Genomic DNA, 26,276 nt, shown 5'->3' with positions numbered 1-26,276 from the left:
ATTTAAGGGAATTTACATCCTGATGAGCAAATCAGGAAGCCTGCTACAACTAAAATATTATACATTCCCTTTGGGCATTAATGAGTGTATCATTTAAGCTTCAATCAAGGATGCAGAATCACTAAGTGACATGGAATGAAGGGCTTAGTTGACGAGCTGGTAAGATATTGCAGCAGAGCCAGTGGTTGAGTAGGAAAAAAAAAAGAAAAGAAAATCTGGACACAAAGTGAGGGAGAATAAGACAAACTAGAACCCATGAGCACAAACTGGAGTGCTGCCTCCAACTTCAACAATGAAGCTGGTACCCTTCACCATGGAGATTCACAAGCTCCTGGTCCGGTACTCAGAGAAGCTGAAGGAGATCTGACGGGAGCTGGAGGAGTTGCAGAGCTGGCGGCTGACCCACACCAACAAGGCAAGCCAGCAGAAAAGTAACAACACGTGTGAGCTGCAGCAATGACTGACACCCTGTGCCTTCAGCACATAAGGGCTGCTGCTTCACTTGTAGTCTCCAAAATTGACACAAATTTATTTTGTGGCCAGCCCTAATCTAGAACCATATAGAGAAGGGAATTCTAAAATACATAGTTCCTTTCAGCTTAGCTAAATTGATGCAGTAGGAAGCTACCAAACTGAGGTTTCCTTCTCTGTAGCCACTATCAGTGCCTCAGGTAAAACCTGCTTTGAAAATTTCTCTAGTGACAGTATGTATGAGGTTCAGTGGTAAGATAAAAATCCTAAATTATCATAAATCTGGAGTAGACTCAAAAGTGTAGCCCACTTCTGTGAAAGTACCATCCCCACAACCTACTTATTTAATTTTCCAAAGCATATATTGGAAAATGGACTTCAAGTTGTCTTTTATGTATCTTAAATCAAAAGATGACTAATATAAGTAATAACTATGATTAAATGTCTAATTTACCTAAATTTATCTAAAGAGGTTTCTGCTTAATAAAATATTAGACAGTTCTTTAAAGAATTTCTTCACATACTCTGAGGAAGAATACTAGAAGGCTGTATACCTAGTCCATATTATCCTAGCCAAATGTTGAATCTTCTTCAATTAGTTGCATTTTAGCATCATATCCTCAATTTTTATTATATGGCTATTATAAGAAATAGCCATATGAAATCCACTTCATTTGCTATAAAATATTTGGGGATACTATATTTTCTATTCATTTATAAATGCCCCCCCATATATATTTTTATAATTGGGCAAAAGCTTTGACTCCCTGTGGTAACGATGTATGTAAAGTATCTGATACAGTGTCTGGCACTATGGTAATGCACAAATGATGCATGCAAAATGTCCTCATCAGTGGGCTGAGGACAAGCAAAACTTAAATCTAGGTGTAGTTGAGGTAACCAGTTCTGGAGAAGTTGCAACAAACATTGGGCCCTCCAGAAATCTAATTTTTCACATCTGAGCTTGCATAAGTTGCTTTCTTTCTCTTATCCAGTTTTCTCATTTATGAAATGAGTGTAGCACTGCAGAGAGGACTGTGAAAATGTCATCTAAGTGGACAGCATAATGATGATTTGATTCCTGCTGCAAACACAGAAATGTAAAAAAAAAAAATCTTCCCATCAAGTTCTTTTTTCCCTTCTGTTGGATAAAACCAATTTTGCTTTTTAGTCTTAAAATCATGTCTTACTATATGGTTTAGTATGAAAGAGAAGGAAGAGTATGGATTATATCTCTCAATTATTTTATTATAAAATGAATTGCATATAGTGATAATTCAAACTTTTTAAACTTAACTTTCATTTTTGTCCAGTATTCTCTTTGAAAAATATTTGTTACCAAAAAAAAGTCTCTAGATCAAGAAAACTCCACCAAAACCAGCAGATGTGGAAACATTTGAAGTAGTTGTCTTGGAGAGCTTGTCTATTACATAAGAGCAGAATTCTCAGAATAAGAATTTGACATAAACACCCTCTTAATATCATAAAGATATATAGGAAAAAACTAGCATTCTTGCGACAAATTGCATTGACAAAGCAAAAATTCCGTGATGAGAAAATATGTACAATATATCAGAGAAAACCTAAAAATAAAGGGAACCAGAGAAAGCTAATTTCAGATTCTTTTTCAAATAAAACCATTAAGTCAATAGCCAGAAAAGTTCTTCAATAATTATAATTCAGTGACATCATTACTGACAAAATCATCATACCATAATAGTGACTTCATTTGAGATTTTTAGGTTTTGTTCATTCTCTATTACAGGTGATTCTTTTTATATTATTTATTTCTCTATTTCTTTTACATGTAATTTATTTCCTTGTCATTCAGTAGCCTGCAGGTGGTAAATCTGGTTCCCTCCATTTTTTCTGGTCATAAACAGTTCTTTGTCACAAAAGACAGGCTAGCTTACCCTGATTTCTCTGACACCCAGATGTTGACAGTTTCTGTCAAACAGAAGTGTCAGGAGCAGGAGCTGCCCTAATTCTGCTTTTCATCTGTTAAAACTTTCTGCCTCTGTTTCAAGTGCAAAATCTATGTTAATTGTACACATCAATCAGGTACCCAAAAATAGCTGTATCTAATATGGCTGGTGATAGGTTATTTCCATACACGGTGGAACTAAAACATAAACTAAGTGCTTTTCAATGAGTGATCTAGCATTCAGTGTTAAGACTGACACTGATTACAGGTATACATAATTTCTAAAACATCGATAATTAGATCTACATTGGTAACTAATTAGCTGGTTTTTTCATTCATTTTTAAATGAGGATCATGTAAAGTTAGTGCCTATGACACATTCTAAGAGCATCTGGTCCAAGTCCCTTATCTTGCAGATGAGGAAATTGAGGTCAAGAGTAGTTCCGTGACTTGACCACAGTCATAGAGCTGGAATGTGGACTGAAATATGGAGAGCTGGAAGTCAGATCTCCTGATTCCTACCACAGTGTTGCTCCTGGTACTGTACATACCATTCTTACTGAAAAATAAACATTCTAAGTGTATCATTCCAGCTGGTATGTTGAGAATAGACTGAAGGGGCCAGGGGTAAGTGTGGCAGCAGGGAGACAAGATGGAATCTGGTCAATTCAAGTGAGAGATGAGGGTAGATTAACTCTGGGTGCTAAAGTGGAAATGGTGAGAAGGAGTTGGACTCTCAATATGTTTTGAAGGTAAGTGGACAGGGTGTGCTGACAGATTATAGGTGAGATGCCATACCTCAGTGTCCCACACGTACAGGTGGTCAGTGACCATTTGATTCATGCTTTCAACAGATAATTGTGTGTCAGGTACTATTCTAGGAGCTGAATATAGAGTGGTGACATAAGCAGATGGTTTCTGCCTTCATAGAAACTAATACAATAGGTAAAAACCACACCTTAGGAAAGTGAGCCGAGTAGTTTCAAAGCATTGCATAATAATCAGGAGTGTATCAGGTGAAAAATTGCATAGCACAATGAAGCTGCTTTAAGAGATTCTTTCTGTGTAAAGAATTAGTGGAAAGGCAAGCTTGCCTTATTTGGATCCATGATTCCCTCTGCAGTATTGACCCAGGTTTTTTAATTGTGCCAAGTTCAGTTAACACTGTTAATAAGTTTAGAATAAACTGTGATTGCAAGCCCATCCTTATGTACCTCAGCTGAGCCTTATAACCTTTCTGCACCTTGATTTCTGTCTCATTTGCAAAATTAAGATCTTAACATGAGCCTTCCTTTCATGAAGATATTATAAGTGGCTGCCAAAAGAAAACCCTGCAAATCATCTTTTCTAACCCACAGAGCAATACAACTTTCTAATTAAAAAGAAAATTAAAAAGCATGAAAATTAGAGATTGATAAGATGTTACTGGTTTGAATTATCTCCGTTAATATAAAAGTGTTATCCTTACTAACATCTGTTTTGTAGAATTCTTTCGTCTCACATAGCAATGTACTTGCATCACATGTCATAGGAGGTTTTAATAAATGGATATCTTCATGTCAAAAGCATTTTTTCTTCTCTCTCCCATTGTTACTATGACTACAGAATACTTACTTGGGACACAGTAGTGCACCTAGTAGTTAGGAGCACAGGCTTTGGAGTTGACAGGCCTGAGTTTGAATTTTGACACTACACCCACCTGTGTAATCATGAGCAAGTTTATGCATTCTATGTCTCAGTTTCCTCTTCCTTAAAATGGGGTCTTATTGTTAGGATTAAAATTGATAACACACTAAAGTGCCTAACAGTGTGTCTGCCACATAATAAGCTCTTGACAAGTGATTATGATGATCTAAGAATAACAGTTCTTATTTCTTAAGGGTGATGATTCTTGTTAGCCTTCCCAAATATTCACCAACTAATCCCTCCCCTTCTTCCTACCTTACCACTGTATAGGAAAAGGAGGACTCACATAATGGGATGCTGCATGACATTCTTTTGATGAAATACTGACTCTGCCCAACCTAAGTAGTTTGACCTTCTTTAGATTCCTCCCAGTTACTCCCTTTTTGTTCTTATTTGACTGCTAATTCATTAGTCTGTTTTTGAGTGAATACAGAGCCATTTTCAGTCAATAAAAAATTCAGGTTAACTGTACTGACAGAATCCAGAGCTACCTCATCCCCCTGTACGGAAAGACCTAGTGTGTGTGCAGTGCCACATCCCTCACCCCACTTGGCTCCAAGATTTTCTTTGATGCATAAGAATGGACAAGGCCACCACCACCAACAGCAGACTTAAGTTATATGCTGTTATTTCTTGTGAATTGAAGATTCTTTGACTTAATATTTAGTTCCATTAACCTCTTACCCCACTTGTTCATATTTACTCTTTTTTCTACCTACATACAATAATTAGAAAGTAAGAGAAAACATTTTTCTTTGTGAAATATTTAAAATTGTTTATTAAAAAATTAAATATATAGAAGCAGCTATCATTTATCCCAAGTGTTTCAAATTACTAAGCATCTTCTTTTCTTATGTATAAGAAATAAGCTATTGATTTGACTAGTCACTGAAGAAATCTTGGAACTTTGCAGAAAATTACAGTAAGAGGAAGTTGCTATACTGCAACAAGAGAGTATTTTGATTACAATTTTTTTCCATAAGTGTGGCAATTTACAACTTGAGAAGAATTTAATAGTAGCTGAGTTTTCAAAATGTAACACAGAAACTGTCATTTTTTTCCACAATTAAAATAAGTGCTTCTGAAAATTTCAGAATAAGAATGACCCAAATTACCCTCCCCCCACACTTCCCCATTCAAAAGAGGGGGGAATGAAGTTTGAACAGAACATCTGTGGACAAAATGAAAGACAAATGGTCTTTTCAGACAAGTGTCTGAAAAAGAGATCTTTTATAGCCAAACAGAATACTATTGCATGCATCACCATGGCTAAGAGGATCAACAATACTTTCATAATGGCCTTTTATTTTAGCACATTCTATTTTTATGGATAGAATTATGATTTCAACATATCCATTCATAATTCATCATATAATTATTTGCATAAATATCTTTTGACACAGATTTAATGTACTTTTGCCAGCCACATCTTGAATTTATATTTAAACTGTTAAATTCACTAAGACAATATCAGTGCAAGTAATGCTAAAGGAGATTGGATAAAAAGGAAATTTTATCTACCGAGAGGAATGGCCTATTAAAGAACGGAACTTTCAGTAATATACAGAGATTAGTGAACTTCTTCAGGTTAAAATAATTAGCTAATTAAGATTATATCCTGTGCTCTTTGCCAATGGTTTGTTCAACATTCATTCACTCAACCAATATTTATTTAGCACCTACTCTGGGCTAGCCCCTGTTCTAGGCAGGGGACAAAGCAATACATAAAACAGAATTGTCCTTCTTTAATGGGGTTTATATTTGGAGGGAAGTCCAGGTAATAAATAAGGAATATAAGTTCTTTATATAATGATAAATATTAAGGAGAGAAGAAAAGCAGAGAAGGCAAACCAGAAGTGTTGAGGACAATAGGGATAACAATTATAGATAGGGAAGCCTGGGAAGAATTTACTAAAAAGGAAGCATTTGAATAATGACCAGAAGGAGGTAAGGGAATGAGCCACAACACTATCTAGCTAAAGAACATTCCAGACAGAAGAAACAACTAGGGTAAGTCCCTGAGATAGGACTATATTTGGCATAATCTGGGAACAGTAAGTGTAGCCAGACCAAAAGTAGCAAGGGACAGACAGAGCAGTAGCCAAAGGTAATGGGAACAGATCATGTAGGGCCTTCAAGGACATTGAAAGGATATGATATTTACTCAGAGTGAGATGAGAAACTATGGGTGAGTTTTGCATATAGGAATGACATGATTCAAATCATATTTTAACAGGATCACTCTGGCTCTTGATTAAAATTGGAGGGGATAAGAGCAGAAATAGGCAGAATAGTGAGAAGGTATCAGTAATCCAGGTGAGAGATAATGGTGGCTTAGACCAGGGTGGTAGTAATAGAGGTAGTGAAAAAGTCATATTGTAAATACATTTTGAAGACAGAGCTGATAAAACTTGCTGATGGATTGGCTATGGGGTGTAAGAAAGAAAAGAGTTAAAGTTGACTCTAAGATTTTGTACGTGAGCCACTAGGATGAAATAATGGAATTACCTTCTACTAAGGTATAGAACACTAGGAGACAAGGGGATTTGGTTGGCAAATGGTAGACATCATGAGCTAAGGTTTGTACATGTTAAATCTGTTGAGTTAGGCAGCCTTTAGCTCAGTCATGAAGTCCTTGCTAGTGATATGAATTCATAAGTAAATGTATTAGAGTTTGTAGAGCATTCTTAGAAAATTCAAAGAACTTTCAGAAAGTGCTAGTGAAGGCATTGGAAAGATTTTAATAAATGATGGTTTAGGGCCGGGCGCGGTGGCTCACGCCTGTAATCCTAGCACTCTGGGAGGCCGAGGTGGGCGGATCGTTTGAGCTCAGGAGTTCGAGACCAGCCTGAGCAAGAGCGAGACCCCATCTCTACTAAAAATAGAAAGAAATTATATGGACAGCTAAAAATATATATAGAAAAAAAAAAATTAGCCGGGCATGGTGGTGCATGCCTGTAGTCCCAGCTACTCGGGAGGCTGAGACAGGAGGATCGCTTGAGCTCAGCAGTTTGAGGTTGCTGTGAGCTAGGTTGACGCCACGGCACTCACTCTAGCCTGGGCAACAGAGTGAGACTCTGTCTCAAAAAAAAAATAAAAAAAAAAAAAATAAATGATGGTTTAGGAAATAAGTTGAAGATACAGTTTTTAAGAGAATTGACCTTTAAAATGCTTACAAAAGGAATCAATTTTTGGTGGTCCATAAGCATTATAAGCTCACACACCCTCACAGTCACCCTATCCCAAACACATAGCAATTTGAAAAATGATGCTCATAGTAAAAAATGAGATCTAATCTCCAGGGACCAGAAGAAAGAACAAAAATGCTCAGTGACAATTGAGAACTGAAGCCACATATCTGTTGGGCTGTGAGTCCAGAAAGAGGTGGATATGGCTGGGGGCCTTTTGTAATGAGTGTCAGAGAACAAATGGACCTCAGCTGAGTGAAACCAACTGGGAAGGAAAGCAGAACTTCCGCTTGGATGAGTAAAGAGGTCAAATAAAGATTCAACCACTGACCAGAGCTAAGACTTGTATAAAACTGAATTCCTGAGTGTCAACAGGGAATAAAGACAGATGTATACTCAGACCCATGGGCCAAGCTTCTTCCTACCTGGACTGCTTGGATAGGACAGCAACTTATTCCACCACTAAAAGGCCTGCTTGGTGTTTGAAAGCACCCAAGAAATGGAGGCAAAAGACAGCATAACTTTTAGATGGGGAGGGATGAGTACAAAAAGAAGCTTTCTTTCAGGAAGAACCTAACACTCAAGCTAAGATTCCAAAGCATCTAAAGAAAATTAATACTTTTTAAAAAGGCAGTGAACTAAACAATCAAGTGATTCTTTCCTCATTAATGCAAATTATGAAAACTTCACAAAAGTCCTTAAAATAAATTTTGAAATAAAAACAGGAAGATCAAGGACAAGGGATATATCATGAAAATATAAAATAGAGCCAGACAAATAAGCACTCTATAGATAAGATAAATTTTATATACAATTGGAGAATTAGGAAATTGGAAGACAACAGAATGAATTAACCTAAAGAGCATTGCAGAAATATGAAAGAATAAAAAATATGAAAGACACATGGAAGATAAATTGAGAGGCACCAACATATATCTAGAGGGAAAAAAAGAGGGTCTAGTAAAGAAGACCATTTGAAGAGATAATGCCTAAGAATTTTCAGAATTGAATAACACTTCAGTGCAACACAAAGAATGCCAAATAAGATTAAGTAAGATAAGTTATAATCTAGACACATTATAGTGAAACTGCAGAGTATTAGGGATATAGAGAAAAATGTTTTAAAAATTACAGAGAGACTAAAGGCAGATTACAACAAACAAATGATAGAGTAGCTCTAGATGTTTTAAGAGAAAAAAGAGATGCCAAAAGAAAATAATGTATTCAAATTGTTGAGGGACAATCATTTTCAACTCAGAATTCTATGTCCAGCCAAGCTGTATTTAAGAGTGCAGGATTTTCAAAAAAAAAAAAAAACTAGAATAGTTTGCCACTCACAGACTGTAGCGAAAGAACTTCTAAAGGATATACTTGAGCATAAACCTGGAAGAAGGGTGATCGAAAGCTAATATGAAACATAGAAATAAGATATATTATGAATTTACCCTGATAAGATACATTGAGGATACATAAGATACGTAAGATACAATGCAAAGATTCCAGGCCTCTTTTTTTTTTTTTTTTTTTTTTAGTTGTCGTAGCACCATATGATCACCTGTGTTATCCATTATAGTCATATGTCTGTCCTTAATGTCTTGCCCTTATTAAATTTTGCATAATAGCCTTAAAACTGAAAAAATGGTACCAATTAAATTTCTGTCACTGAGAATAATTCCATCAGTGCTATTAGAAAAGACTATACAGGGTCACAAATTTGCACCTCAAGGATGCTTAATAACACTGTTGCTGATGACATGAGGAAACTTTCACTGTCAGGAGCTTATTTATATGTATGAATAATGAACAGTTTCTAATATAAGTTTGTAAGGGATCTTTTTGAATATGAGGCTGTTTCAGAGGTCCCCAAGACCACCCACATGTTCAGTGATTTGCTAGAAGAACTCATAGGACTCAACATATAGATGAACTTACAGCTGAGATTTATTACTGTGACACAGCAAGGATATATAACCAGATCAGTAAAGAAAAAAGACACCTGTGGTGTCTAGAGAAATCTGTATGTAGGCTTCTTGTGCTCGCTCTCTCCCATTATAGGTCACACAGAGCATACTCTCCCCACAGCAGCAAAAATACAGTCACACATGTGCAGTGTTTCAGCCCAGGGAAGCCCATTAGAGACTTAGCATCTGAGGATTTTATTGAATTGGTCACATAGGCATCCTCTGCCTAGCAACTACCAAAATTCCAGATTCCCAGAAGGAAATCAGATATTCAGTGCCCCAGGTAGGCAAAACAGTCTCATTTAGGGAAGCTTCATATCCTTATAGGGAACTGTTTTCCAGCCAAGTTCCCAAATGCCAACCAAGGACCAACACTGTAAGTAGGCCCTTCTGAGATAGCAGCCTCAAGCCTGCTATATTAACTCTTTTCTGCACAGAGACTTAACTGTAGAGTTTTAATGGGTTTTCTCACTACCTTCAAAAGCATATATGTCAATTAAATTTTTCATTTTAGAAAATACCAAGTCACCTGGAAAAATAATGAAATCTCTCTTAAGAGAACTCTGTTTTAATATTTATAATATCTACAAAAGACATCTAAGGCTTTGCTTCTTTGAATGATGAATAAATCTATGTTGAGTGCCTAGGAGTTCTCAGAATTCAACATTATATGCACTGATTATACTCTGTAATCATGATCTTTATGAAAATATATTTATAGGGAAAGAAAAAATAATATTGTTAAAAAGAAAACCTGGAGAGCGTAAAACGTGTTTTTGTGTACACTCAAGTAGACCTTCGGGTTCTAAGGATAGCATGCAAAAAGCATAGGAGGTACATTATATACCCAATTCTTTCAAGCTGCCTGTTATCCATGTAGCTTTCTAAAAAACAAACCACCTCCATGTTTGTCATTTTTCAAAATAATGAGCTGTAAAACTATAATGATTACTTGTGGAAGCACAAAAGGAAAAAAACAATCAGTAATTTTACAGCGAAACAATTTAGGGAAAATAACTATATGTAAATTAACTATACTTAAGCACACTAGCCTGAGTTATTATTTGAGTTATTATTTTGAAGCAAAGTGCACTCAAGAAATTCAACCCAGCATAATGGGTTTTATCTTTTATGCTTTCTCTCAAAATTTGTGAATTCCTATAACTATGGATGCTGCAAAGTTTGATGTGTGTGTATATATGTATACATATAATATATATCCATATATATGTCTACAGACACACCACATACATACATACATATGTATGTTGCTTTGACACTTGGGTGATTATTTCTAAGATATACTATATGTCAGCCAATTATCTGACCTTTATCTTTAGGACTGGTACCCATTCATAATATTATATTCATTAGACTTATGTAAATCACATATAGAACAAAAAAATATTATATAAGTAGAATGTTATTTAATGAACAAAGATAATAGTGTCACAAAATATGAATTTGGTATTTTGAAAGACCATCAGATTTTATGTAAAAAAAATCTGGTTTCCCCTTACCTACATATCTTTATAAAGAAAAAGAAGAATCTGTTACCTAAAATTTATTTTGAAGGAATATCTGTGAATTAAAAACATACATGCTATCTCTCATCTGTGTTAGCTAGCTAATCATGCGAACATAATCTTATTACACCAGTGAACAGCCTAGCTTAGTAGGCTATTTGACTGGAGCCAGTGATTTGTAGTCATTAATTTAAAGCTAGATAAGTCAATTATAGTTGTGGGTTTTTCTCTAGACATGTTAAGCTGTTCAGATACTTATCATGAAGTAAACAGACAGGTGGGTTTAACTGGGATGGATGTTTAGCCAGGCAGGTATGGTACAGGGAACATGGTTCAAGGGAATGATTATAATGACGTCCCATGGAAACCAAGTAGAAGGAGAGATACAGGCACAAGAGGGCAGTAAGGTCAATGAATTGGATGCCTCAATGAAGATTTTTTAAAGATTGGTGGCATGAGGGTATTGGACTATGTAAATCATACAACTTAGAGACAGTGGCTAGAGTATCCATAAGATATCAAACATATAGTCATGGAGGTGAGTAGCTGAGGAGTGGGAAAATAAAGATCACTGGAGATGAGAGACTGGGGAGCTAAGGTGTTGACATCATCTGTATTAGTCACCAATAATAGTGACAGAAGTAGACATGAGAAGAAAATATTGATCCGAGTGCTGAAATATTTAAGGAGTAGGAGATCAGTAGAGGATCATTGCTAATGTAATAGAACAAACTTCAAGGGAACAAGAGATGGTCATATTTGCTTGTCTACTTCATAGGATTTTGTGAGAATCAAATGAGATATTGTCTAAGAAAGCACAATAAACACCTAAGAAAGGTACAAAGGGGTGTGTGTGTGTGTGTGTGTGTGTGTGTGTAAAAGCCCTTAGTTTTACAAGTGCTTTGTGCCCTGGTTTCTCTACCTACAAAATAAGGGTAAATATAATATCCTCTCCTGTTTCTCAGGAGATTAGAAAGTTAAGTGACAAAATATATATGAATTTGGTTTGAGGCTTTGGAAAAAGAAAATACTTTCTCTGATGCAGGTTTAGAGTCATCATTGAGCTCTTGAAAGGTCTGTGTAGCATGCTGGTGCTCCAGATCGCACTCTGAGTATCAGATAACATTCTTTCCTATCTTTGATTTCAGACATTTCAGCAGTCCTCTCTGCAGCACAAATCAAAGAAGAAAAGCAAAGGTAAGAAAAGGAAATGAAATCTTTACCTGCTTATTTTGCACTTTCATAATCACCAGCACACTTCACTCATCCCCTCTTCCCGGAGCCCCGTGTGGTTTGGAAGAGCACAACCCCCTAGTGCAAGAGTTGCCAAGACCATCTACTTCTCAGTTCAGTTATAATACAAGGTACCTTTTACACCAGTGGTCTCAAAAAATTTTGAGACTGGGATTACACATTTCAGATTAAATTGTGTGTCATTTATGTGGGGGGTAAATATTAAATATTTTCATGTTTTTCTATTCTAATACTATGTGAAAATAAGAATTTTTAAAGTTGTTAAGTACCCAGACTTACTTTGGGGATCAGATTAATCCTCTACCTTCATACTTTTTACAAAATTGAAAGAGCATTTCTACCCGCTGTTATCTTTAGGTCCTATAGCAGGCAAGAGCAAAAGACGAATTTCGTGCAAAGATCTTGGCCGTGGTGACTGTGAGGGCTGGCTTTGGAAAAAGAAAGATGCAAAGAGTTATTTTTCACAGAAATGGAAGAAATACTGGTTTGTCCTAAAGGATGCATCCCTATACTGGTATATTAATGAGGAGGTAAGAGAAAGCATGTTTTGTTTTCTTATCCACTCTGTCTTTAATCAAAGGAATCACTGTTTTGAGACTTATATTTTAAAATCATATAATTACCTTAGGACAATTCAAGAGACTTCTGCTAGTTATTTTTCAATCCATCATCTTAAAATAATTGCATTTTGAGGTTCTAGAAAGATAGTCTCAATTATTCTCATGTAGCAACATGTCTGAAGCACAAAGTATAGTAAAATTCTATATATCTAACTGAAAATACCAAGTTATTTCAAGCAATAGCTTAACTAAAAGGATTATACATGGAAATTTGATATGGATTTAAAACGTTTCTTTTGTTCAAAGTTTTACATTTTTCTGCTTGGTTCTTTTCTGAGGGAGGAGAAGCTCTTTAGCAATTTAAGTAAATTAATATCACCTGAAGTTATTTCAGTTTTTCTTAAAAAATGAACTAGAATAGTTCACTTTGTTAGATTTTTTAACAATGATTTCTACTGTGACCTTATTTTATCAAAAAATATACATGGTTTAATGGAGTGTGCTGCCTGAATAGTCTTATACAAATACTATTATGTTAAGACATTCATCAATTTCCATTTGAAGATTAATTGTTGAAATATAATTTAACAACATTACTATGTGTATGATCGTAACACATGGTATCTAGAGAACTTTATGTTCCCTAGACAGGCTGTTATGTTATGTTATATTATTTTATGTTATGTTATGTTTAAAACAGTAGACTTAGGAATCACACCACCTGAGTTACTATGGCTCAGTTTCTTCATCTGCAAAATGGGAGTAATAATAATGCTTATCTTGCTGGACTATCATATGAATGAAATGAATCAATGCCTGGCACATACTGTGCTCAATAAATATACACTGTTAGTAATATTTTTCAAATGAACCTCTTATGCATAAAATCTTAAATTAATATTTTGCTACTTAACAAACGTCTATATTGCCTTTATAAAAAGATTTGGTTGCTTTCTCTACTTTTGACATTTTTGTGGCAATCACACAATTACCTAAAATATCCTCTATTTCACTAAGTGTGTTTTATTTTAAATATAGTAAACATATCATAATTTTATCTATGTTTCATTTAACAGATAATATGTTAAATACTTTTTATACGCCGATCATGTATTGTCAAGATATAGTATCTCCATGTTTCTCTTTATTGTAAGGTCACCTGTAGATTTTTCTGCTATATACTAGATTATATGGTATCTTTCAAAGTTTAATTGATGAAAAACTGTGACCTATTTTTATTGAACTAAGTTTCAATCAGCAAGTTGTTGTTGCTGTGTTAGCCTTGTGAGAGACGAGTGAATAATTCTATAGTATATATTGTAAGAAATGCCTTAGTGTGATTTTTTTTAGGAGAAATGTAAAAATTCCTCATGACTTCATTATGGGGTGATAATAACTACCTCCAAAATATTTAAAATTGTTTAGTTAAGGAATCAAAAGTAACATAACATAGAAATTAAAGTTGAGATAAGGATTTGAAAATATTGTCTTTACTCCAAGATTAGGATAAAAAAATATTCAAATATTGGAAAAATGTAATACTGCTCCTTTTTATAACACACATTTCAATCACTATTAGTAGCATCAAATTTTTAAGTTTTGTATAGAAGTTTAGCATTGAAATAAATCATATGCACACACATTCAAAAAGAATTGAGAATCTTTTTCTTTTCTTTGAGGTAGTGAATGAGGATGTGATCTCACTTGATTTTAATATACGAGGAGCTATGGACTGGTATAGCACAGATCAAATAAAAGTTTGAGATAGTAAAACTATGAGGAGCTTGGTCATAAGCAGGAGAAAGGAGCACAACCATTAAAGGGTTTAGCCAAAGATAGTCTTAGCTCAGTTGGGATGACTTATATCTAAAGTAAGATTTTAGATAATTCTCTTATCTTATTTTTCTATCCAGCATTAGAGAGAGGAGGATTTTATTCAGTTTTCCAGGTGAAAAATGACCTTTATATAGCATGTACCCCAACCAGATATTTGAAAGTCAAGTTGACCTGTTTAATTTGTAAACTCTTGAATACACAAAATAATTGTGATACAATTAGAAAAAAATTAATTCAGCTTTGATAAGAGATTTGGTGTAGGGAAGTTGAATCCATAGACGTCCTTATATTTTTCATCTGAACATTAAAAATAAGAAAAAATTATGAATTGCACATGTGGACTAGTTATTTTATGTTATAAAAGTGTATATACATTCTGACCAGAAAATAACTTATCAAATATATTTTACTTTGAGAATTAAAGAATTTTCTATCCTCATTTTAATATAAAAAGGACTTTTTTTAAAAGTTCTGTACATATTTTCATTACTAGTATTCTAAGTGTTCAAGATATACTTTCATTTTATGGACTACAACAGGTAAGAGTGGAATTATTATCTCTAAAATTTCAAATTTGAGGAATTAAATGAACAGATTTATTAGTATGGGTATATAAGGCATGCTTATACAGTATCCTTAAGCTTCAAACCTTTGTATATAATAGCCTAAACAAGAGTGTTGCCTCTTTAGGATGAAAAAGCAGAAGGATTCATCAGTCTGCCTGAATTCAAAATTGATCGAGCCAGTGAATGCCGCAAGAAATAGTAAGTTGATTTTATTTGGGGAGAGGGAGAGAAGGAAAAGGGTTTTTCTTTTTCTTTTTTTTTTTTTCAAATCCGGCTTTTAAATTATAGTTTTCTCATCTAATGCTTTCAAATTGAGGTAATAGGAGAGCAGTTTTATAGCCAGAAAATTGAAGTTTTACTGATTTCTGTCATCATGGTAGAAGCATTATATATATGAACTCAGGTTAGATATTGAGGCAATTTTACTTATAAAAATTATTTGATTTGAACTTATTTCCCAATTTGTAATAAAGTAAATGTACTTTGTTTCCTTTTGCAGTGCATTCAAAGCCTGTCATCCTAAAATCAAAAGCTTTTATTTTGCTGCTGAACATCTTGATGATATGAACAGGTACAGTATTATTTAAATTCCAAAGCATGCAGAGATCAGTTAGGCCTAGAATTCTAAGTTTTCTATAGTAATGCTAAGAAAATCGATCAGTTTAAAAATAAAATGGACCCAGCTATGGCTCTATGCAGGGATACCTAGTTTCAAAGAACAGCATTTTAAAAGTCACAATAAACTTAACTATTTTTCAAGTTTACCAAATCCATATACAGGCCCAAAAAAATCTACCACAAAAGGATTTTTTTAAGTTTATTTCAAGAATATGTCTTAAAATTTATTCTCAGATGGAGAAAAAAAGATGTCCAGAAAAACTGACTTTTTCTAGTGCTAATTTTTGACAGAATATCTATCTCAATAATTCAAGCCTAAGCAAAGTTAGTATTTCTTTCTGTCACCTTTCATCTATCACGTGACAGGACCGTGTAACCAGCTGATAACTCTGTGGTGGCTCAGGGAAAACCTATGTATCTATTTTTTTTCCCATCATCTACCACATTCTGCTTTGTGTTTCTACTTTAGCTATTATGAGTTTTATGCTTGCTTTTTTTTTTTCCTTTCCCCCATTCCTTTTCTAGAATTGTAGAAACTGGGTTTAAGATTCAAAATTTTCTCCTTTCTGTAACTTAAACAGCCTGTGCATATTGCACATACAGCCTGCCTACAATTAGGGAGAGACAGCAATAGCACAGTGGTCAGGAGCATGGACTTTGGAACCAGACTGTCTAATAGCTCTACCACTTACTAGCATTGTGACCTTGGACAAAGAACTTGACCTCTTCATTCCTATTATTGTCCATCTGTACAATAAAAATAGAGGGGTGAGGATTATAACCATCCCAATCCCAGCTCTACCACTTACTAGTTATGAGACGGACAAGAAACTTAACCTCTCTATGCTGGGTTATTGACCCTTTAATAAAGTAAGAATAATAACCATCCATATCAGTAGGACTTTTGTAAGGAGTAAATAAGCACACACAAAGGGTCTAGAACAGTGCCTGCTAAATTACAAGTGCTACATAAGTGTTTGCTATCAATATATATATTTTTCAGGTACTTTAGGTTCTTATCCCATTTACCTTTCTTTGTCTCTAAAAAAATTGTATCCAGGTATTTTTAAGCATAAAATTGTGTAGCTGCATAAATGTGCTTGAACATATTAAGTGAATGCTTAATGTGCTTCCACAAGTAATTTTGTTCTTTGAAACTTGAGAGTACAAGTGTGATTTTTCTAAAGCAAGGATATAAATACAAGGAAATGGCAAAGAAAGTGTTGAGAACATTTGATTAAATCTTTTATTAATAAAGGAACTGAAACTCTCGTATAGTTTTCATAATTTTCTCCTGAGTTATATAACTTACATTCTTGAAATTTCACACTAGGCAATCAGAATTTGGAGCGCTTTTTCTCCTTGTTCTCAAAATGAAAATGTTTATTCATGTGCACGTGGAGGGGGAGAGGTGTGGTCCTGTATTCTGTGTTTTAATTATTTTATAATTCTGTTCTAGTTACTATCCATTTTATCACGTTAAGCTAAATACCTTCGAGATAAACACAAAGGGTTTACATCATGACCAAACTGAAAATAAGTGGCATGCATGAGCATATCCTATCTTACAAAATGGATGCACTAGAACCCAGTCACCTCTAAGAATTAACTCAATTTAATCATTCTTGATACATGCTAATTGAGGTCTTTTTAAGCTTAAAAATTGCCTGTTTAAAAATGCATTTTTATAAACTGTAAAACCCTTCTTGGCCTCTATTCCCCACCCCATGTTAGCAAGAGCTTCAAAAGGATGCTGATGTTACTGCTCTTCCCTAATACTCCTCTGAATATATCTGGTTCCATATATCACAAAAGCTAAACCAAACCCATATGGTTTATTTTGTTGCTTTTTCTAAGCAGTGGGTCAAAGAAAAAAAATGAACCTGATCAAAAATGTCATCTTCACATTATATATTTAAGAGTGCTGTTTATGTAACGCTTGCCATAGTGTACTACAACTTTCAGAATTAAATTGTTCCAAAATACTGAATTGTTTTTTAAATTTAATTATAATGGATTTTTATTGTTTTGCTTTGTATTTTTATTTTTTTAGTAGTCCTATTCCTAATGTCTACTTTCAATAGGCAGATTTTTTAAAATTACTTGTTAATAGAAGAGGGGAAAAGTCAGTGCTAAAAATATTCACAGAAAATTAATGACAGGGAGAAGCACCCACCTACAGCTTTTGTTCAGTCACCTGGTTGTTACATAATAGCAAGATGATCTGGGTTTTGGTTTGTTCTATATGTAATCTCTTAACAGCATGTACCTAGGACTTGAAGAGATGATATATTTATAAAAGTAATTATAGTAAATACATGCTTTATCTGATTATTACACAATATTTTAAACATCATATCTGCTTTTCGTGGAAATACACCATGGTACAGAGAAATATATTTTTCTTTTCCTAATTAAAAATATAATGCCATTGGTGATGAGACCTAGTAATTGGAGTTAAAAAGTAATCCACAAATTTAATTTTCTTCTATAAAATCTGAGTACACACATACATCCCCAATAAATGTGTGTATATATATGTGTGTGTGTGTATACACACACACACACACACAGAATATATTAAAATCTCACCTTCTGTTTTTGAGCAGCTATAAGTTTGATTATGAGGCAAACTGCAAAAGCATTTTTGAGCACCCCACTACCATCCATCTGTTCTATCAGAAATGAGCATTGAAACATTAAAAAATAATCTTTTTCTGGTCTGTCTGAAATCTGTGGAGGAAAAAACAAAACACCATATTTCTAAAGTATTCTGAAGGCTTATACTACTGAATTTGTTTGGCCTATACATTCCTTACCATGTCCATACAATATGTCCTAGTAATTGTAAGGACTCACTAATTTCTATTTGGTAATTATTATTTATACATTTTTTCTCATAATTCTTACTCCTATTTCTCTCTCAACATATTATTCTGTGCCAGTTCTGGACATCTCATTAGAATGTTCACTGTAGACTTCTCACAAAATGAAATTTCATTGATATTTTTTAAAGTAGTAAATATTAGGCACTGTATTAAAATTCAATAATAAGTTTTCCTTTAATGGTATTATCATCATTTTTACCCAAAAAGTACCAGGTCAATCTTTTTCCCAGGAATGGTAAGATTTGCCTTATAGTACAAATTCAGCCCCTTTCTCTCTACAAATGAACTGAAGATTAGATTTTAATTTTGACCTTTTACTAATGATTAGAGTCATTTTTAAAAGGTTATTTGTCAAGAAGTTGACTTCTTGAATTATAGTTTATAATTTTCTAGACAGTGTATGTATATACCATGCTACTAAATTCACTTGATAATCTTTATTACATTTCTTTATTCCATTCCTACTCCAGTCCCTTCTTCACTTCCCAAATACACTTGAGGTGATAATTACATTGTAGGTTTTGCTCAAATAAAGTTGAGCTTTAAGTGACTTATTCTAAAATTAATGCTTAAATTTCCATAGATGGGATTTGTCTATTAAAGACACAACTTTCCTCCCTTTTCAAGATATTCTGAGTATCTGCCAAGTTAATACCACTTGGCATAAATGATGAAATATATGAGTCACTTCAAAGAATGACATCTTACACTTGACAAGGGAAATAAGATTTTAGGAGAAAAAGGTCTTAAACACAAGTTTTTCTTAAAAATGTATCTAGATCAGATTATTTCACAATTTAACAACATTAACTATACTTACCCAAGCTAGTTTTAAAGGTGAGTTTTTTCTCAGTTTCTGATTTGGGAAAGTTTTGGGAAAAGTATATGGATCATGGCTTAGAATTGACCAATGGAAGAGTGTGATGTTGTTTAGAGATTTAATGATTTGATAATCTGATACAGTGCAAATAGTTGGAGTAATGAACACAGGGAGAGCCCTGGTAGGACAAAAGAGACTGAAACCATGTTTTGCTTCAGATAGTCCCTATGTTGGCAATAGCAGCACTATTGAAAGAGGAAAGAAAAACTACGATATATTATTAACTTCCTATTCATGAAAATACATTTTCAGTATTTATACAGAGGTTAAAATTGTATATGCTCATTGGGTCTTTGGAAAACCTAATATCCTTGTAGAGACAAGTTTCTGAAGTACTCCTGAGATGCATTTCCTATTGGATCATTAAACTTAAATGAGCTTAATCAAAACAATTATTTCATAATTAAACTATTATTTTGACAGGCAAGATCCATAACTTTTCTCCCTCATCAGGATAAATTAACCTTGATATTGTTTAAATATCTCTAGGAGTATTTGTTCTGAAGAAACAGAACAATAGGAATACTTGGAGTGCCTCTACATTTGGAGAAACAGAATTAATACAGCTTTGATCATCTCAAAACACTTTATGTTAGAGATAATTAACAGCTTTGCCCAAGCCTTTCTATTGAAGTGGCATCTTTAATGTGGGAACAATTTGTACTACAGCAAATTACAGCTCATTGAAGATTCCATGTATTAAGAGTAGCAAAGAGCACATCTTATATGTAGGATTATTCCATATATTCTTAGACATCTTAAAATACATATTTCTAGGAAGTAAAGTATGAGAAATTGAGTTGCAATGTTATTGATTTCAATATTTCTTTTTTTCAGGTGGCTTAACAGAATTAATATGCTGACTGCAGGATATGCAGAAAGAGAGAGGATTAAGCAAGAACAAGGTAAAGGAATATATTTTTTCACAATTATGTTATAATTTTTGTTTCTGGCCTTATACAGTGATGCACTGCTGCCACTTGAGAGAAAATGCATACCTTAATTTGTGGTTTTTTTCTCTTCTGGGCACTTTGAATTCTAGACCATGGCATCTTATAGGTAAGGTGTAGTAGTAGCAGATAGGGACTGAACTCTCAAATTTTTGCAGCAGCTGATGTGGAGTTCTCTCTTGTTTGTTTCCCTCTCCTTCCATCTATTGTCTATGGGAAAAACAACATCTTAAAAATGAAAAAGCCTATAATAGGTGCTATGTACTAACCCAAGTCCAGGTCCTTGGCAGTTCCATAGACATTTAAGTGGCCTTTTATGCAAAGAGATCAGATGAATGATCCTTTCTTTTTCATTGGGTTATATTCTTCAGCTCTGTTACTATGTAACGCTGTGATCTTATGAAATTTGCCTTGATATTGACCTCAGATTTATAAAACACAATGTCATGATGTACAATTAAAATCTTAAGAACAAAAGCTGTGGTCACCATTCTGAGGTGACTTCCCATTTCCCAAAGAATGGTTATTGTACATCCCTTGGAAGCATAGTTTTTTGAAATTATTTGAGATATCAAGTTAAAAGAATTCCATAGATTAACACACATACAAACACAACTGGAGTTGTGTCTCCAGTGGGCATTAACAGTTTGTTGATGTGGAGATTTTAAAAATTTGTTTCCTCTTAGACTTAGAGTAAAATCTCAGCCAAAACTTTTTAAAAACGTATAAAAACTAAAGTTACAGAGGTCTAAAGAAGACAACCAGATCCCCAAACTAGCATATCAACAAATGTTTGGCAGAGATCAGTAAACTTTAAAGAGCCCAATAATATGTTGGGTTTTTGCAGGACATAGACTCTCTGTCACAGCCATGCAACTCTGCTGTTATAGTACGAAAGCACTATACATGAATGATCATGGCTACTGAGATTTGAATTTTATATCATTTTTCAAACTTCAGACTATAATTTTTTCATGTTTTTAGCCCATTTAAAATGTAAAAACCATTCTTGGTCCACAGGCCACGTAAAAATAAGCAGAGTGGACAGGCTGAGGCTTCTCAACCCTTGATTTGGGCCATGGGGTAAAGGAATAGGGATTGGTGGATTGGTTTATGGTGAGGAGATAGGGCAGGAAGATCTCAAAAAAAATAGCAAAACATGGTTTTGGCCAGTGGGAATATATCATCTTATTGAGGACCTCAAAAATGCATACTTGAAATTACTTTAGAAAAATTCCAGAGTAACATAAAAGCAAATGAGTACTAATTTTCACACAGTATGCACCTGATAAAAAAAAATTTGTGGAGTGGACACGAAATTTTTTAAAAATCCTTCAAAGGAGATGAAGTCAATGAGGAAATGCTTGCTGGAGAAAGTGGTCAGTGAGCCTGATGTAAAGTTGGTGGTAGAGAGGGAGAGAAGCCATTTTATTCAATATTAAGTGCTTCTGTGTAAGGCCCTCAGTTAGCACTCTAGTTATGTAAAGGTGAACTAGGCACCCATCCTTCCTGCAATTACATTGCATTCTGGTAGATAAGATACTCTTAATACAGTATAGAAAGTGAAATGTAATAAAGTACAAATCAACTTTCATGGGAATGAGGCTAGAGAGAGTCCTTCCAGGAGGAGAATAGGGAAAGGCATTATATTGGCTCTATTTTCTGAACTGGTTCTTGCAGGATGTGAAGGGTGGGGACTCAAGGAAGTAACTAAAACATCCCCAGTGGGAGCAGCATGGATAATTCTGCAAATAATATGGAAGCCATCTCCATCAAATCAATGTGCCTGGGCAAATCTCAACAAAGACTACCAAGTGTCAGACCTATTATTAAGACAGATCTCTTAATAGTTATAAGTTTATTCCCCACCTTCTTGCCTCAGTGTTATTCATAGGGCTAAATTTGTGGTAAGAGTACTAGAAAAAATAAGTCTTCCTTTTCACATCTCTTTAAAAGGCATAAAACAGTTCTTTTAAGGTGCTTATAGATTTTTTTCAGATTTCTTTAAGATACAAGAATTAGAAGTGTGGGCAATGTACTGATAGGAAAATGAATCTTTGAAAAAAGTCAATTTGCATGAATAAGGAAGCTTAAATTTTCAGGCTTCTGTATTTCATCACTGGCATTACTTTAAAGCTGAGCTTGGTCTTGATTTTAGTAAATTCCGCTTGTACATGGTATTATATAACCAAATTTCATTACGGATGAAAGAATGGGTAAGTTATAATGCATACGCAGGTTCCAAAAAAGTATTTATTCTGTGGATTCATGCTGCCTTGGTCTATCATGTGAGTATATATGTTAATGTCTACTGGACTGTGTTAGAAAATCATAGGCAGAAGCTAATAGTTACAATTCAATGCAATCAGAATCTCTGAAATAATTTCAATTTCTACATCGAGGTGTACATTCCTCAGGCACTTTAATGTGGGTCGGGAACATATTAGACTTCCTACCTTCTGCATGATTAGGTCTCGTGGTATTCTATATCGAAAACTATTAGATGCACATGTTCACTCCACACTTCTGTAGAGTTATTTAACATCTCCTGAGTACCATTCTCAATATTCAAGTTAAGCTTCATACAAAATATAGCTCTTTGAGGATTGAGAATATTTCACCAAGATGCAAAGGAATAGCAGCCAAACACTGTTTCTATTTAAATACCCAGTGCAGCTTAGAAGTGACTCTTTCATTGACTTAAGCAAAAGTCTAGTGCATTGTTGTCTTTAATTGCAGAAGGCTAAAAGATGTGGGGTTCTCTTTCAATATTCAATATTCTCTTTCATTGTTATACTTAGAGAAAATAGGGTTGCAGTAAATTAAGCCAAGATAACAATTTGGCTAATTGTGTACTGATCATTGTTTTTTCCAGCTTCAAAACAGACATTCATAACACATTATTTTCAGTCATATATGAGGTCTTTGTGAAGCTTTAATCACATAAAAATGAATGAAATATATTGTATTTCTTTGATAGTTCTAAATGAAAACGTCAATTTTTTCCAAATTATCCTTTTGTGTCAACATGAGAAAGTGAAGTGGAAGTTTTCCTCTCCTAGTGATGGTACTGTTTATTCATGGTTACTTACAAAATTGTATATCATTGCTGATTATAGTCACTTTGTTGTGCTATCAAATATTGTTCATTCTAACTAACTGTATTTTTGTGCCCATTAACCATCCTCACTTTATCCCTCCTCCCCAAGAGACATTAAAAATATCCATTTCTTTGGGACTATAGAGAGAACTAAGAAAAATAAATTAATTTGGTCTTAGAATAAAAACCAGACTAGTTTCAGCCTCTGAGCAAAAATGTATCTCTGATTTTCCACACAAACCGAAAAAAGCCGAACCAAATTTTCTATGTAGTCTCTTCTCTGGCATTACTGTCTCAAAGACACATAGCTTAGTGTAAGAAAAAAAGTTAATTTTTAAGTGGTATTTCAGCCTTTTCTTAGGCAACCCAAGAAAACTTTAGATTGATGGTGCTTTTTAATAAACTAAAAATTATATCAAATACTAGGATTAAAATTCTTCCTAATTTAGCTGGGGGTGGGGGAAGTAGAGAGAGAATCTCCAAACTCTGTCACTTGTAATAACAACTATAGAGCCCTTGATAAAATGATAATCGTCTCCTTCTCAGTGTGCTAATAAGGACTACTTGAGGTATTGGCTCCTTGAGTCCTCAAGGTATCAGTACAAGGGGGTGGGGAAGATGGCTGACCAGAGACACTAGCTGCCAGATCGTCTCAGAAAGAAGGAAAAGTTTTAGATGAAAAAGAAAAAACAAACAAACAATCATAGATCAGATGTAATTCCAAGGCAAAAGTGCCAGAACCTACCAGAGATTCCACAGGAGGAAGTTGCAGAGTAGAACAAGAAGGAACAAGATGTTGGCAGAAGTCAACCCCCGACAGGCTTGGCGTCTAGTGAAAAGGATAGGTGGAGTGGTTTGTTTCTCTCTCCCTCACATCTCTGGCAGTCAGCAGGCTCCCAAGCTGCTGGAGAGCCTTTCTATCCTCATGAGCCCAAAAGCTGCTGCTGTCAGTGAACTTGGAGCTTCTTGAGGACAAAGCACCAGGCTGCCAGCCCCCTTGGGTCACTTCCCATCATGACAGACCTGAGCCAACATGGCTTCTCCACCCACCATGCACCTTTGTCCACCTCACGGAGCTTCAGCCCCTCAGTTTTCGTCTTGCTCGTTCCCATGCAAATATTTCCCAACTCCTACCCAGACTGTGAGATCCACAGGAAGCCAGTAGGTCTGGGGAGATCTGCATGACCCCAGAGCCTGGACATTCTGGGAGGACTGCCTTCTGGCAAAGGACAGAGACAACTAGAGTGCTAGGTTTCTTCCACTCAGACTCTTTTCCTCTCCTTCCCCTCCCCAACCCATGGCTGCCAAAAGCGATGCTTGAGCCGGGAGTCTCAGGAGCTGCTGCTTCCCCTCTGTTGGGGCTTCAACAGAGAGAGGGCTCAAACCTTTCCTCTTAAAGACCTGCAGAGGATTAAGGGGTGCTTGGACTGTGATCTCCCTACTCACCAGCACTCCTCGGTGCTGCTTGCCTGGCTGCTCCATCAGAGCAGGGCACACCCTGAAGCGGAGGGACATAAAATCTGCTTGAGCACCCCCATAGACAACTTGGGACCAGAACACTTCTCCCTGGCATGGTCAGGGATTGATCTTCAGGGACCCGGGGACAGGCCCACAGGCCAGACCCTGTACCATCAGGACTCGATCATGTTGCTCGGTGCTCGGGGGCATGGAGGAGAGATTTGTGAACTAATCTCCAGAGGCAAGGGAACCTGTGTGAGCAGAACTGAAAAGAGAGCTCAGTGGGGGGTCCCAGCCGCAGCACACTCACAGAGCGCCCCTTCACCACAGGAAAGCTGAGCTCTCAGCCTAGGGCTGGATCTTGGACAGGGAAGCTCTCAGCCCACAGCACCATTGCTGGGGAGCTCAGCTAGTTTGAGCTCCTGCCTGCCACCAGACACCAAAGAGAAACCACAGCACAGGGGAGGAGAGAGGAGTGAAACCCACTCTCAACAATAAGATTGTGGATCTCAGATGGTACCCTCCTCCACAAGCAGACTTTCTGGCTACGTGGGGCCACCTCAGCCCCTCCCTGGCAACTTTCCCCAGAAGGCTGGGAACAGAACTTTGACTCCCCTCAACAGCTACCTTATCAGCTTTTGTGGAGCCTGAGGGCAGGCTCACCCAACCCAGCCCTGCCCAGCCTCACTCCCCCACTCACCTCTGCTATGGTGGTGAATAAGGACTCACCTGGAAGTTCCAGGGCCCCACCCACCATCTGGGACATTTGAGTGCTTCTCCTAAGGGGCTAGAGCCAGTCACAGGTCCCAAAAATAACACTATGCCTTGTTCCTTCCAGCAAGCACCACCTACTGACAGGGAGGTCAATTTGCAAAGCCCTTTAAAGCATTAGCTGACTCAATCACACAGGGTGTGGTTGATTCTTACCCACAAGCACCACCTAATGTCTCAGAGATTATACTAGGCATGCCAATACAATTCACACTGTTAAGACCACAGAGCTGGGGAAAGAGAAAGGACCTCAAAGATTTCCATCCTCCCTCATCAAAGAGAGACAGGGAATCTGTCCACACACATAGTTCCCCACTACTGCAGCCTACAAACAACTAGCAACTGAGAAAACCACCATACTAAGGATATCCATAACCAAGGCATCTATCCAGAACTTAGACCCCTCATAAAAGCACCCACAGGCAAAGCCAAAGTTTCTTATCCAACGTATAATACAGATACTCCCTTATGAGTTGGAGGGAAGCCCCATATAAACAAAAGAGAATCCAAAAAGGAGAAGTGACAAGTACTGCAGATGAGAGGGAATCAGAAAAAGAACTCCAGAGGTATGAAAAATAAGAGCAAAAGGACACCCCCAAAAGATAACACCAGCTCTCTAGCAATGGATACCAACCAAAA

The 26,276-nt window shown here is 35.7% G+C and overlaps 1 protein-coding gene across 4 annotated transcripts in view; it reads left to right on the top strand.

The window, feature by feature from the left end:
* CNKSR2 (connector enhancer of kinase suppressor of Ras 2) overlaps positions 1-26,276 on the top strand; it is a 268,798-nt gene that overhangs the window by 193,264 nt on the left and 49,258 nt on the right. For all 4 annotated transcript variants that reach the window (XM_069463485.1, XM_069463484.1, XM_069463483.1 and 1 more), the window contains 5 exons: positions 11,905-11,953; positions 12,368-12,540; positions 15,097-15,170; positions 15,472-15,543; positions 20,196-20,263. In XM_069463485.1, the coding sequence (XP_069319586.1) occupies positions 11,905-11,953; positions 12,368-12,540; positions 15,097-15,170; positions 15,472-15,543; positions 20,196-20,263 (436 nt within the window). The remainder of the gene's footprint in view (positions 1-11,904; positions 11,954-12,367; positions 12,541-15,096; positions 15,171-15,471; positions 15,544-20,195; positions 20,264-26,276) is intronic.

Source organism: Eulemur rufifrons, chromosome 30 (genome assembly GCF_041146395.1).
Source record: "Eulemur rufifrons isolate Redbay chromosome 30, OSU_ERuf_1, whole genome shotgun sequence".
Classification (NCBI taxonomy): domain Eukaryota; kingdom Metazoa; phylum Chordata; class Mammalia; order Primates; family Lemuridae; genus Eulemur; species Eulemur rufifrons.
This window is presented reverse-complemented; position numbering and strand designations above follow the sequence as displayed.